Source organism: Bacillus rossius, chromosome 10 (genome assembly GCF_032445375.1).
Source record: "Bacillus rossius redtenbacheri isolate Brsri chromosome 10, Brsri_v3, whole genome shotgun sequence".
Classification (NCBI taxonomy): domain Eukaryota; kingdom Metazoa; phylum Arthropoda; class Insecta; order Phasmatodea; family Bacillidae; genus Bacillus; species Bacillus rossius.
The window spans coordinates 45,703,625-45,719,268 of NC_086337.1; the positions used below are offsets into that span (position 1 = coordinate 45,703,625).

General features: G+C 42.5%; 1 protein-coding gene across 2 annotated transcripts in view; it reads left to right on the top strand.

Moving 5' to 3' along the window:
* Positions 1-9,356, top strand: part of LOC134536071 (methyl farnesoate epoxidase-like) — a 28,022-nt gene extending 18,666 nt beyond the window's left edge. Inside the window, exon 9 of one of the 2 annotated variants that reach the window (XM_063375603.1) lies at positions 4,382-9,356. In XM_063375603.1, the coding sequence (XP_063231673.1) occupies positions 4,382-4,666 (285 nt within the window). In that variant the 3' untranslated portion in view covers positions 4,667-9,356. Of the gene's footprint in view, positions 1-4,342 lie in introns of both variants that reach the window. The other variant, XM_063375602.1, reaches the window with a different exon arrangement.
* The last annotated feature ends 6,288 nt before the right edge of the window (positions 9,357-15,644 follow it).

Below are 15,644 nucleotides of genomic sequence, written 5' to 3' on the forward strand. Positions count from 1 at the left end.
ATGCTCAGTGCCTCTTCTGCCTTGTCTTCTAATACTTTTCTTGAGTTTTCAGGTATCAATAGGAGTCCATCGTCGGCGTACCCATATATATGACATCCTGCAGGCATTTATATTTTCAGCAGTTCATCAAAAAGAATGTTCCATAGTAACGGCCCTAAGACCGATCCCTGGGGGCATCCCTTTGTTAATGCCTTCTCTTTGGTGTGTTTTCCGATCGCGCATCTACAAGTACGATCAACGAAAAAAGCCCTGATACCATTCAAGCATTCAAGCTCTTTTAGACGCCATAGTATTTGAGGCCACCAAGCATTGTCAAAGGCTCCAGCAATATCAGTTGTCACTGCAAGTACATACTGTGCATCACTGGAGTTGACCTCTTTTATAACATCCAGTATCGCAAGCTCAGTGCTCTTTCCTTTCCTGAATCCATATTGTTGCTCACTGATGCCGTGGACAGTCACAATATAATCACTCAGCCGGTTATATAATAATTTTTCATAGATTTTACACAAAATTGGAAGCATGGTTAGTGGCCGATAAGAGCTCAATTCCCCTGGGTTCTTACCGTTTCCTTTGTAAAGAATTTTAAGAATCCCAGTTTTCCATTCTTTTGGAAAAACTCCACTTTCAAGTGCATTGTTGTATAGTTCTAAGAGAACATCTTTTATTCTGTCGAATACTCGCCAAATGATTTCTGTTGTGATCTAGTCATGACCTGGTGCTTTCTTAGGCTTTAGTTGTTTTACTATCCATTTCAACTCTTCCATTTTAAATGGAGGTGTATCAAATGTGTCTGGTAAATCGTCCGCCTCTTTTCGTCTTCTTTGTTGTTCAAGTGTATCTTGCATAGGATTGTCGTCAGGCAGAAGCCCCTTGACAATACATTCCAAATTTTCTTGAATTGAGGTTGTTTGTACACCATTTATTATGAGTCCTGGTAATTATATAGGACTTTTAATTTTTCCAGCACACATTTTATAAACTAAGCCCCATGGGTCATTGTTTCCATTTTCTGTGACCAGTCGTTCCCAAGAACTTCTTTTAGCTCTTTTCGCAGATTTTGTGTAAATTTTCCTTTTCAGGCGATATTCGACTAATAATTCCATTCTCAGAACTGGATCTCTTTGTAATTTCATATTTTTTCTCAATCTTTTAACCATTTTTCTCATATTATCGAGCTCCCCGTTCCACCAACCATGTCCTTCTCTTGTTTTGTTGGACAGCTTCTCCATATGTTTGTTACATATGTTTATTATTAGTTCTTGTAATAGTACTGAATCTTGTTCAGGATCGCCAGTCTTTTGTATATTGTATTCATCCAACAGAGTCAATAGATCCTCATCAAACCTCTTCCAATTGACTCTTCTGCAACCATAACGAACATTCTCCATGTTTCTCATTTGGATTTCCTTTTTTCCATGTATCTCATATGTGATTAGTCGATGATCACTCGTAATCTCATCCATTACTGTCCAGTTCACTATGTGATTTCTTGTTTTATGATCTGTAACTGTGATATCCAAGAAATATCCACTTTCACATGCTGGCGAGATGTAAGTTGCCATTGTTCCAGGTACATTTACTGTCCAGAGATCTTTAGCTGTTATATATTGTGATACCAGATCTTCTTTATCATCATTTAAATGTGATCCCCACATTTCGGATTTGGCATTAACATCTGCACCTATTATTTTCCTTTCGTTTCTCGTGAATTCTAGGATATCCTCCCAATACTGCAGATGCACTTCGGTATCGTCTGAGAACTGGAAGTACGATGATACGAGTATCATGTCCCAAGGTTCCATTTCTACCTTAAGGCAAATGTGATGTTCGTTGCTTATTTTTGGCAGCAATAGGACATTCAATTTGGGGTTCCTTATCCATATCACTGCTTGTGCAGAATCCCCCACTGCGTACAGCCTTTGAGGGATGTCCATTACTTTCCCTCTTACCGTATAAGGCTCTTGGATGAATACAATATCAAGATTCTTTTCTTTAGCGAACCTGACAAGTTCAATAGAGGCGACAGCAGACCTCTGAAGGTTTATTTGTCCAACTTTGAGTAAACATTCAGGATTATTCATAATTCGTCCTGTTGAGTTCCCTGGACAGGGCTTTCTGATACTCAGGACAGTCAAACGAGTCCACACGATGTTTAAAATCCCTTTTAGCCTTTTTGCAATTTGCACACTTTTCTCCTTTTTATTTATCCTTACATTCAGAAAACTTATGGCCTGGATCCCCACAAGCAGAGCATACCAGTTGTCCTCGGCACTTGGCTGCCGTGTGACCATATGCCTGGCACTTGTAACATCTAGTGGCCACTATATAATCCTTTACTCTGCAAGATGAGAACCCAATATAAATTCTTTCCTTGTCCATTAGGAGATTCCGGGTTTTAGAGCTTACCTCAGGTACAATATGGACCTTTTCCTTGTTTTCTTTAGGCCCTTTCCGGAGTCTGATGGTCGACTCACGAATAAACACATCTTTGCTGATTTCGGCCTTCTTGAAGTTTTGTGCATGTATGGACTCTATCAGGTCTTCCCTGTCCAGGTCTCGTGGGACATCATACAAAATCACCTTTGGTCCTCTACCTTTTGGGGTCTCAAACCTGAGCCCCAAGGCTTTTAGTCTTTCTGCATTTTTTATTCTTTCTATAGACCCAGCATCCTCGGCCTCAATCACCACACCCCCTTTGGCGATCTTACGTAATCCTTTTACGTGGAGCTGATCTTTGATTGGGTCAACATTTTTCATCAGTTTCGTTTTTGTCTCTTCGCTGTTCTGGGCCTCGTCAACAGGATATGCAATAATCAATTGCTTTCGAGGTCGAACAGTTGTCCATTGTTCTTTTGGTGTCACCTCTGCTCCCTTTTTTAAGATAGCCGCAAAGGAGGGCTGCAATTGGGCCACTGCTGAGGTCTTTTTCTCTTTGGTCTCAAGTTGTCCTCTGAGACGTGCGTTTTCTAGAAGTGACCTATCTAGTAGGCCCTTCAATTGAACGATTTGTGGCAAGATGTAATTTGCCGCCGATTTGTTGACCTTTTATATGTCCTCGGTGGTGTATGTTGTGATCTCCTTCAGTAGGATTTCAGCCTTGCTGAGTATCACCATTTCCGAGATGCTGTCATCACTTCCAGCATTTTGTTCTGCAGGTATTTTCTCATTCTTGGCCATGAGATCTGTGATGACCATTTTTGTGATTGCCACATCCTGTCCGAATATCACAGGATAAATTGCCATGATCCATCTTGTTTCCATTTGACTAGGAGCTGGTAAATTTCCCCAGTTTGTCTTGGGGTCAAGGATTTTTTCAGTCCAATAGAGCATCCTGTTTAGTTCCAGACTCCTTTCATGTAATAATCGTCCGAACGCTGCCCCTCGCTCGCTCCAGTCTCCATCTGTTGGGTTGTTTGGTGCCTCCAGGAGGTCCTCATACCAAACACCCTTGCTTGTCGCCATCTTTGCTTTTAACGTCCCTTCGGTCGTGCCGAATATCTCCTTTTGTTTTAGGCCTCTGCCTCCCGGCGGGGGGATTTGTGTCCCTCAAGGCCTATGCCCTCTTAGCCGTCTGAGGTGCTTATGGCGGCGAAGCTTAGAATGCTTCCTCGGTCCAGGAAGAAATACCGAGGAGCTGCCGAGTTATGGCCTCAGAGCATTGCCACCCTTCGGCCCTCGTTGAGGGGGGGTATTGTCCGACCACAAAAGAGGCTCACTACCTTCCTCAACACAAACACGTTTGTGGGGTTTTTCGAGCTACGGCACAATCCTTAGGGTAAATAGGAGATACCCCGAGAAAACCCAAGGTGAGTCCGACACTCGCCTCGGCGGACACTTCATACCCAAGGTGAGTCCGACACCCGCCTCGGCGGACACTTCATACCCAAGGTGAGTCTGACACCCGCCTCGGCGGCACTTCATACCCAAGGTGAATTCGACACTTGCCTCGGCAGATACTTCATACCCAAGGTGAGTCCGACACTCGCCTCGGCGGACACTTCATACCCAAGGTGAGTCCGACACCCGCCTCGGCGGACACTTCATACCCAAGGTGAATTCGACACCCGCATCGGCGGACACTTCATACCCAAGGTGAATCCGACACCCGCCTCGTAGGACACTTCATACCCAAGGTGAGTCCGATACCCGCCTCGGCGGACACTTCATACCCAAGGTGAGTCCCGACACCCGCCTCGGCGGACACTTCATACCCAAGGCGATGCCAACATCCCGCCTCGGTGGACATAGTATATGTTGTACAGATGTGCAGTGTTACGAGCTGTCTCCAGAGGGATGTGTGTAGTCCTGACGGTGTCTGCTCTCTCACTCCCGGGGACAGGACACCATGCTGATGCTGAGTCTGTGGAGCCTCCTGCAGGACGAGGCCCACTGGGGCGACCCGCGCAGCTTCAGGCCGGAGCGACACCTCGACGCCGATGGCCGCCTCCGCAAGGACGACTGGCTGCTAGTGTTCGGCGCCGGCAAGCGCGTCTGCGTGGGCGAGTCGCTGGCGCGCAACTCGCTCTTCGTGTTCTTCGCCAACCTCGCGCAGCGCTTCAGCTTCCAGCTGCCGCCCGGCGAGCCGCGCCCGTCCAACCTGGCCCTGCCCGGGTTCACCACGGCGCCGCAGCCCTTCAACCTGCTGATACGCCCCAGGGAGTAGACGGCACTCGGCCCAGCTCTACATGTCCTCACATGCTACACGTGCTTCACGTGCTTCACGGGGAATAAACATTCGGCCCGGGATGTCCTGCAAGCCCCGGCTCTACATGTCCTCACATGCTTCATATGCTTCACGTGCTACCAGGGAATAAACACTCGGCCCGGGATGTCGTACAAGCCCTGGCTCTACATGTCCTCACATGCTTCACATGCTTCATGTACTTCCAGGGAATAAACACTCGGCCCGGGATGTCCTGCAAGCCCCAGCTCTACATTTCCTCACTTGCTTCACATGCTTCATGTGCTTCACGTGCTTCCAGGGAACAAACACTCGGCCCGGGATGTCCTACAAGCCCCTGCTCTACATGTCCTCAGGTGCTTCACGTGCTTCATGTGCTTCACGTGCTTCCAGGGAATGAACACTCGGCCCGGGATGTCCTGCAAGCCCCTGCTCTACATGTCCTCACATGCTTCACGTGCTTCACATGCTTCACGTGCTTCCAGGGAATAATCTCTCGGCCCGGGATGTCATGCAAGCCCCGGATCTACATGTCCTCACATGCTTCACATGCTTCACATGCTTCACGTGCTTCACGTGCTTCCAGGGAATACACACTCGGCCCGGGATGTCATACAAGCCCCGGCACTACATGTCCTCACAAGCTTCACGTGCTTCACGTGCTTCCAGGGAATAAACACTCGGCCCGGGATGTCCTGCAAGCCCGGTTTTACATGTCCTCACATGCTTCACTTGCTTCAAATGCTTCACGTGCTTCCAGGGAATAAACACTCGTCCCGGGATGTCCTGCAAGCACCGGGTCTACATGTCCTCACATGCTTCACGTGCTTCACATGCTTCACGTGCTTCCAGGGAATAAACTCTCGGCCCGGGATGTCCTGCAAGCACCGGGTCTACATGTCCTCACATGCTTCACGTGCTTCACATGCTTCACGTGCTTCCAGGGAATAAACTCTCGGCCCGGGATGTCATGCAAGCACCGGGTCTACATGTCCTCACATGCTTCACGTGCTTCACATGCTTCACGTGCTTCCAGGGAATAAACTCTCGGCCCGGGATGTCCTGCAAGCACCGGGTCTACATGTCCTCACATGCTTCACGTGCTTCACATGCTTCACGTGCTTCCAGGGAATAAACTCTCGGCCCGGGATGTCCTGCAAGCCCCTGCTCTACATGTCCTCACATGCTTCACGTGCTTCACATGCTTCACGTGCTTCCAGGGAATAAACTCTCGGCCCGGGATGTCATGCAAGCCCCGGATCTACATGTCCTCACATGCTTCACATGCTTCACATGCTTCACGTGCTTCACGTGCTTCACGTGCTTCCAGGGAATACACACTCGGCCCGGGATGTCATACAAGCCCCGGCACTACATGTCCTCACAAGCTTCACGTGCTTCACGTGCTTCCAGGGAATAAACACTCGGCCCGGGATGTCCTGCAAGCCCGGTTTTACATGTCCTCACATGCTTCACTTGCTTCACATGCTTCACGTGCTTCCAGGGAATAAACACTCGTCCCGGGATGTCCTGCAAGCACCGGGTCTACATGTCCTCACATGCTTCACGTGCTTCACATGCTTCACGTGCTTCCAGGGAATAAACTCTCGGCCCGGAATGTCCTGCAAGCACCGGGTCTACATGTCCTCACATGCTTCACGTGCTTCACATGCTTCACGTTTTTCCAGGGAATAAACTCTCGGCCCGGGATGTCATGCAAGCACCGGGTCTACATGTCCTCACATGCTTCACGTGCTTCACATGCTTCACGTGCTTCCAGGGAATAAACTCTCGGCCCGGGATGTCCTGCATGCACCGGGTCTACATGTCCTCACATGCTTCACGTGCTTCACATGCTTCACGTGCTTCCAGGGAATAAACTCTCGGCCCGGGATGTCCTGCAAGCACCGGGTCTACATGTCCTCACATGCTTCACGTGCTTCACATGCTTCACGTGCTTCCAGGGAATAAACTCTCGGCCCGGGATGTCATGCAAGCCCCGGATCTACATGTCCTCACATGCTTCACATGCTTCACGTGCTTCACGTGCTTCACGTGCTTCCAGGGAATACACACTCGGCCCGGGATGTCATACAAGCCCCGGCACTACATGTCCTCACAAGCTTCACGTGCTTCACGTGCTTCCAGGGAATAAACACTCGGCCCGGGATGTCCTGCAAGCCCGGTTTTACATGTCCTCACATGCTTCACTTGCTTCAAATGCTTCACGTGCTTCCAGGGAATAAACACTCGTCCCGGGATGTCCTGCAAGCACCGGGTCTACATGTCCTCACATGCTTCACGTGCTTCACATGCTTCACGTGCTTCCAGGGAATAAACACTTTGCCCGGGATGCCCTACAAGCCCCGGCTCTACATGTCCTCACATACTTCACATGCTTCACATGCTTCACGTGCTTCCAGGGAATATACACTCGGCCCGGGATGTCCTACAAGCCCCGGCTCTACATGTCGTCACATGCTTCACATGCTTCACGTGCCTCACGTGCTTCACGTGCTTCCAGGGAATAAACACTCGGCCCGGGATGTCCTGCAAGCCCCTGCTCTACATGTCCTCACATGCTTCACTTGCTTCACATGCTTCACGTGCTTCCAGGGAATAAACACTTTGCCCGGGATGTCCTACAAGCCCCTGCTCTACATGTCCTCAGGTGCTTCACGTGCTTCATGTGCTTCATGTACTTCCAGGGAATAAACACTCGGCCCGGGATGTCCTGCAAGCCCCGGCTCTACATGTCCTCACATGCTTTACGTGCTTCACGGGGAACAGGTCCTTGATGAAGGAACAACACAAACATGGTTTATCTTTAAAAAAGTTGGAAGATAAATGTTACAAGTGGCCTTCGGCCTCTAAGAAATATGACAGTGGCAGATTCCGGAATTTTTATTTTCAGGCGGGGTGGGGGTGGAGGAGTAGGATTTTCAAAAGAAAAAAAAAGTGCAAGGTTTTTTTATAACTTAGGGGGCAAAGGGGGGGGGGGAAATCCCCATCCACCCTTAATCAGCCACTGGTCTCACACCTTCGTTAATTTTTTTTAAGCTTTTTCGTCAGTACTGCTATTTAAGGGCTGTTTCTTCAAATTTTAACTCTGGTGCCTCCTTTTGGATTTTGTTCCTCTTCCGCAAATGTTTTCAACTAATATTCACTCAGTGTATTGTCGTGGGTGAAAGAGATCGCGCAATTGATGATAGCTACGAAGACTTGCGCGCTTTTTTTTTCACATCCACGTCATTACACTTATAAGTTAATATCTGTTGAATAATATTTAGGGCAGATCAACAAATGCAAGGGAATTGAGGACCTAAAAATTTATAAATTGCCCTTAAATACAATTTATTCCGAAAAAAAAGAAAAAAAAATCAACGTGGCATTTCAGACCGAGTCTTGCATCGCAATTGTTGGAGACGTTTGCACTTTGGCCCTGCAACTTCACTTGAAGCTGAAATTGATCCCGAAAGTGTTATGGATACATGCAGGGCAGTGATGTAATTTTATAGTGATGTTGTTTACTTATTTACACCTCCCAGACTGTTAATATGTTAATATACTGACTAACATGGCTATCAAAGGCAGCCGTGAAGACCAAAGGAAAAAAAAATTCTGATGCCTCTTTAGTATTGACGGCTTCAATTTTAGCTTTACGTCATCCATCATCATCAAACATTCTGTCCAAGATAAAAATAGAGACTATTTTTACAGGTGTTGCAAGATACATTCAGGCTTTGATAGCTGAGTATCGTGAAGCGATAATAAAAACAAAAACAATTTCATGAAGTAGATATCAAACTATCTATACATGTGTTAAAGGCTGTTTTGTTATTTCTATAGCTGTCAAAAGTTTGATTATTATTTGCAGCACCTTTAAAAAAAAAGTTCAACTTTATCTCTTAGTAAGTGTACAGTTAAATGTTCTTAAAGACTTTACAACAAATCTGCCAAGAATACAAATGGCTGCAATGAAACGTTAGCTTAACTTACACCCTGTTTATGTAAACGAGTGCCAGTGTGATTCACACATGTTAGATTTTAAAAGGATTTCATACATTACAAACATGCTGTTTTAAAATCTGTAATACTGTTGTAAAGTAAGGCCTTGTTGCTTTTGTTAAGAAACTTCAGCAAATTTACAGACTTTTCAAAGAAAGATTGAAGTCAAATAAATTGAAGGCTCTTCATAGTTCCAGATATTTGGAACTTCGTAGAACCCACACTTGTTTACTACTTTCGAGTTCAGTGTTCCGTTGTCAACAGGGTAAAAATTTACGTGGAAAAAAGAAGAGTGTTTTTGCTGTAGACTTGCTGAATGTGTTGTAAAATTTGGTAAGACTAGACCGATTATTGTAAACTCAGGTTTGTAGAAAGGAAACTCAGTACTCTCAATTCTACGAAGATATCAGAAAATTTACCTATATACTTGGAGAATGGATGAGTATTCTTTGTAAATTTAAGGTAAATATTTTTATAGACAGTACCATTGCGCAGTTGAACTGTTGTTTAGAGCAATTGTCGCTAGACATTCATTTGAGTAATGTATTATTTCAAGTGCCTGCCAATAATTCTATAAAAACCTTGTTAATGTATTGCATTTATGTATAACAATTATAATTTCATGTGCTCTGATTTCAAATAAATATATTTCCATAAAACAAAATATTTATTTTAATTTTTTTGTTTTTTAAATCTAAGTCATATTTTCAAAACCTTAATTTACAACATTTCCCTCCCTGTAGCAACGTTTCTTTATGTCGATACTAGATGAATGAATATTATACTGTGAACAAATAAAAGAGTGACAAACAAAAAAAAAATAAACATATTGCATGCTAGCTTTATTTTTCATTACAATATATAAAAATAAATATGTTCACAAATTGTACTTAAAGTAACAATGATGTCGCCTTGTGCAAACGCAATATATTTCTTCCGTGTAATTTTTTTTTTTTAAATATCTAAAAGTTTCAAAACGCTGCGTTTGAAATGAACACACTGTGCTTCCTTCACATTTGTTCCCATATTTTAAATGGCAAGTCAAATTTTAAGGAAGTTCAGAAGCTTGCATAAATAAACAGTTCCGTTATATATATATATATATATATATATATATATATATATATATATATATATATATATATATATATATATATATATATATATATATATATATTAGTGGTTTTGACTTTTTGAAATCGGAAATGCAATGATTTCTTCTTCACGCTTTTATTATAACGGGGAATTTGCCCTTGGAATCTTCCGGCATGATTGTCTGGCAATAGTTACTTATTTTGACTAGGATATTTGCAGGATATGCCTGCGCAATTGTAGATACAAGCTTTGACTAGAGGCATGAAAATATGTTGTATAGTTTGAGGTACACTACCTGCGCACAACTACTGTTTTATCAAAATGAATTTGTATCTTAAATATTCTTCCACCATCTGTGATGGTTGAAAGTTGTATAGGTCAGGGTGAAAGAAAAGCACATCACCATGACATGATCCATTGTCTCTTGAACATTTCATTGCATAATTCTAAATCAAATAAAAATCGAGACGATTTTAGATCGAAAATATGAGTGCACCCGCAACGCGCGTAAAAAAAAAAATAGTGCATGTGGAAATACAGACAGTCAAATGTAAGTCGTTGTAATGATACGCACGTGCTGCGATGAAACTGGATTTTTTTTTTTTACGCCAGATCGAAACAATGCGAACAGCAAATCGTGACGGGTTGTGTAAACAAAAAAAAAAGACACACGAGGAGATAATCCTTGCAAAGTTTTAATGGCACTACAAGACTTTTGAATTCCGATGACAGTGCCACTAGGCCGTTATTCCGTTTTTGTTCACTAGTTTTAAAAGTAAAAGTTTATGCGTACACTTGGTGTAGTTTCGGTGAAAACCATAGGCGTGCCCAGACATTTCCATTAGGGGAGGCCATGCTAAATTTTTAAATCAGAATCTGAATTTAGAATGTTAAATAGCCTAAATACATTCACTCATTGCCGTGTTTATATATTTTGTGCAGTATCAAAGAGATATGTTTACTAGTTAATATTTATATCCGAATAATTTTAACAATCTTGAAAATATGTTTTTTTTCCATAGACAATGTTTAAAGGGTACTTACACATTTCCCCCCCTCGAATTTTCCATTAACCTGGTCCAGATCTATCTTGAATGAACTTCTTTTTCGTGTATGCAAACACAGCAATTCAGACAACAGAACTTTTACAAACCTCTTAAAATATTTTTTTTCTTTTTGCTTGGCCATGACCTCGTGTTTTAAATAAACTAAGGCGGCTGTATTTCAGATCGATAAAATGTTTAAAAATATGGTTAATTAGCATGCTGCAACACTGAAAAACATTTTGAGTGTCACAGTGCCAGGAATATACGAATATTAGCGAACGCAATAGAGAAAATGCCGATCTGAGTGATTACATTAGGGGGGGGGCCATGGCCCACCTGCCCCCCCCCCCCCCTGTAGGCACGCCTATGGTGAAAACCCGCATTTCCAAAAAAACATGGCAACACTTCACCACGATCGCGCATTCAAAATTTTATATTCGACACAAATTTAAGTATAAAATTAAATATATTACTTTTACAACTTATAGTCTAAGTTTGCATACGAAAACTAAAGCTTAACTGATATCAAAAATATTTTAACTAAAAAAAAACCTCATCCGCACTTTTCATAAACTTGCCTTTGCAGCTATTTTTAAGCATTTTTAAAAATTTGTTTCGTAGCGATACATCTCCCAAGTAAAATGGTCACAATTATATTAGTTGCACGCGTTTTCACTGATGACAATAAATTTAATTGATACCAAGAGTTGAGGCCAAATCAAAAACACGCCACGCCCCAGCTATCGCGGCTGACGAGGATCTTCACTGCATTTTGCAACTGCAATGACATGATGTACCAACTAAAAGAAATATTTCATTTAACCATCCTATAAGGGCTGGTGTGTTATGTACGCTTGTGAAAGTATGCTTGTTCATTGATATCAGTCATTCATTTTAATATATCTGTTCACTTTGTTGTAATTTTTGACGTAACAACGTCTAATAAATCGATGAACGCCGGCTGCACGCACGAAAAAGGATGACTCATTGTCCCGTTATGCTCATTGTACGCTTGCGCCACATCTATCTCTCTTCCGCTCGATTGGAACAACCATCGATTTGACTTTTTCGAGGCACATTAAACTGGAAACACTCCCATTCGTTTCCTACTTTTCCTATCAAAATCCTATCCTTAACAGAATAACACAGATTGGAAGAAGTTAAATAGCAAACATGTATAAAAGTTATAGTTAAAATAATCTGTTCGTTAAAGTAATAAACATATTTTAATTAATGAGTGCAAATAAAAGTAAATTTATATATTAAATTGTAGATTTCATTTCACTCCTTTGTATCCATACAAAATATTGATAATTCAATTAAAATGATTCAATTTTATTCATAAAATTATGCAATCATTTCATCAATGTTTTGTTATGACGTTGTCACGTTAAACTATCGTCAGTAAACCGACTTTACAGACAACCAATTTTTTGGTATTTTATTGTATTTTTTTAAATTATATGGGTAAAATATTTAAAATACTGCTGGTAGCATAAGTATACTAGTAGCACTCACACATAGCATGTTTTTGGCGTGTTAAATTTCCTGAAAAAACTTTGTGTGATTATGTATTTGATGTGAAATAAAGGAAATGAAAACAATAACATTCTATTTATAGTTACGCTCATCACTGACTTGATGTTCGCGTAATGCTGTAGGCTATATAATTTTCATTGCTCTTGGCTAACCTGTTCCTCCTAGCATTGCTGCCGAGTCCTTGGCGCAAAGATAATATTTTGACTTTTGACCATTATCTTCCCACATCATGACCATTATCTTTCCATAGGTATGCCCTTTATCTTCCCTTATGTCGTTCTGTGTTTGAATGATTAATGCCATAAGGTAGATGACTGGTCTTAACTTTTTTGTTGATATCATCTTTATATGCAATGAAATGTGAAATACATATTTATTTGTTCAATATATCTCCACACGACCAACTGTATGTGGCTTTGTCACGATAAAGAGTTGCAAGTCAAGTGACAGTGTATATTTAATCAATTAACAGCAAGGAAGATTACTGATCACTATAGGCAATTAATGCGTAATTTATTTTTCCAAAAGGTTTTTCATTAAAAACAACTTTTAAAAATATTTTTATCACTATATATTTGTATTTTTAAAGAAATAATTTTCATTTGCAATGTATTAAAATATATTAAAATTAATTGTATTTTCAATAAATATTTATGTATATTAAATTAACGTGTTTGTTATATTCACCATTTTTCAAAAGGTGCCGTAGGCGCCTTACAGCTAACTAAAATTACATAAGAAATTAAATATCAAATTAAAATTTATTTAAATGTTACTTTGAAGTCACACTTAATTGGGCGTGTTATGGAAAAATGAGAGTGAATTTTTATGATGCGCGCGCAGCATGCAAAATAATTGACAGGATGAAAACATGCTACATACAAATTAAACACAAGTGAGGTTATGTTACACATCTTTAGGCACGTTAAGAAAAAAAAAATAATGACAGTGAATTGATACGATTTAGTATATTGTAATGATTATTCTGTTTTTCAAAAACCCTTCCACCATTTGGAGTCTTTTGGTCGGATTTTGCCCGGTAACGAACTGGGCCGAGATTTTCCAGTAATATATTATATCTATCAGTTTATAAGTGAAACGGAAAAAAAAACTATTTCAAATTTTGCCGGAACTCGAACCATGATAACGGCTACAATATGTTGTTTTTTTTTCTCGAAATATAACCTTTAGAGATATCACGGATTCGTGAGAAATATCTACACCATTCGTAATATCATACTACACCCATACTTAAAGTGTGTGGAATGAATAATGCAAAGAGAGTATTGGCGTATTAAAAATTTTTTTTCCTAGCAGCCTATAATTCATAACTCCGTGGTATGCAACCGCGCGCTCCCAGCAGGACAGAAGCTGGGTTGTCGTTGTTCCCCCCGGGAGGCACGCATTGCCGCGGCTACGTGCGGTCTGTGAGGTTCTTCGCTCGAAACCCGATGCTCGGGCACGCTTCAAGAACCACTTCGCTTCCGTCCACTAGCACGTGGAAGAAATTCTGATTTTACGAGGCTAGGACCTCGTTTTTTGACGTGACAACGTCTAATAAATCGACGAACGCCGGCTGCACGCACGTAAATGTCCCGTTACGCACATTGTCCCGTTACGCTGTGTCCCGTTACGCTCATTGTACGCTTGCGCCGCATCTATCTCTCTTCCACTCGATTGGAACAACCATCGACTTGACTTTTTCGAGGCACATTGAACTTGAAACACTCCCATTCGTTTCCTACTTTTCCTATCCTTAACAGAATAACACAGATGGGAAGAAGTTAAATAGCAAACATGTATAAAAGTTATAGTTAAAATAATCTGTTCATTAAAGTAATAAACATATTTGAATTAATGAGTGTTTATAAAAGTAAATTTATCAATTAAATTGTAGATTTCATTTCACTCCTTTTTTGTATCCATACGAAATAGTGATAATTCAATAAAAATGATTCAATTTTATTCATAAAAGTATGCAATCATTGCATCAATGTTTTGTTATGACGTTGTCACGTTAAACTATCGTCCGTAAACCGACTTTACAAACAACCAATTTTTTGAAGTGGTTTAGGATCCACCCGCTAGATAGCAGTTTTCATAAATATATTTCTTACATAGCTACTTTGGTTATGAGAAGTAATGCATCAGATATTATCAGTCGAACAAACAAGTGAAAAGTATTTCACTTAATTTTTGCAGCACATATTTTGTGGTGCGGCATACCAGAAATACTGCATCTCCTACTCATTTATGTACAATATGATTTTTTATAACAAGAAAGTGTTAATTTTTTTGTATAGTTAAAATTTATTCTACTAAGCAATTGGTCGTCAATTAGTTAAATCATCCTTGTCATCACTGACCACAACCTACTCCCCAATCACCAGTTCGGCTTCCGTCCCCACCACTCCACATCCCACGCCATCGCCCAGGTGGAACTGCTGGTGGTACAGGGCTTCTCCAGGCGGCAACACACGGGCATGGTGCTCCTCGACCTCGCACGAGCCTTTGACTCTGTCCCACATGCTCAACTCATCCGCCGCCTATCCGCCACCGCAATCCCCCCGCACCCGACCCGCCTTCTCTGCTCTTTCCTGGAGGACCGCTCTTTCCAGGTGAGAGTGGAGAACATCCTCTCTGACCCCCGACCCATCCAGGCTGGTGTCCCCCAAGGCGCCATCCTGAGCCCCATCCTGTTCATCCTCCACATTGCAGACCTCACCCCTCCACCTGGCACCTACCTTGTCCAATACGCTGACGACACATGCCTCCTCGCTTCCTCTGTCTCAGAGACGTTGCTCAGGGATCGCCTCAGTCGCGGACTCACTTCCCTGAACACCCAATTCCTTGCGCACGGCATCGGGATCAACCACGCCAAAACCAACGCCATCCTGTTCTCCAGATACCACCCACGCCATGACCATCCTCCCAGAATCACCCAACACACCATCCCTTGGTCACCAACCATCCGCTACCTGGGAGTCACACTGGATGCATCATTCACATTCCTCCCGCATCTCAACAGCATCTGTGCCAAAACCAGAGCAGTCATGGGACAACTAGCCCCAGTCCTCCGCCCCACCTCCGGAACTTCCCTCCAGAACAGAATCACTGTCTATCGCACCCACATTATCTCCCACCTCATGTACGCTTGTCCCACCTGGTCTCACTCATCCCTCTACAACCTAAGACCTATCACCAGGACGTACTTCCTTGGCACCCGTCTGATCCTGGGGCTTCCCCACGCCACCCCCCGGCAAGAACTCTTA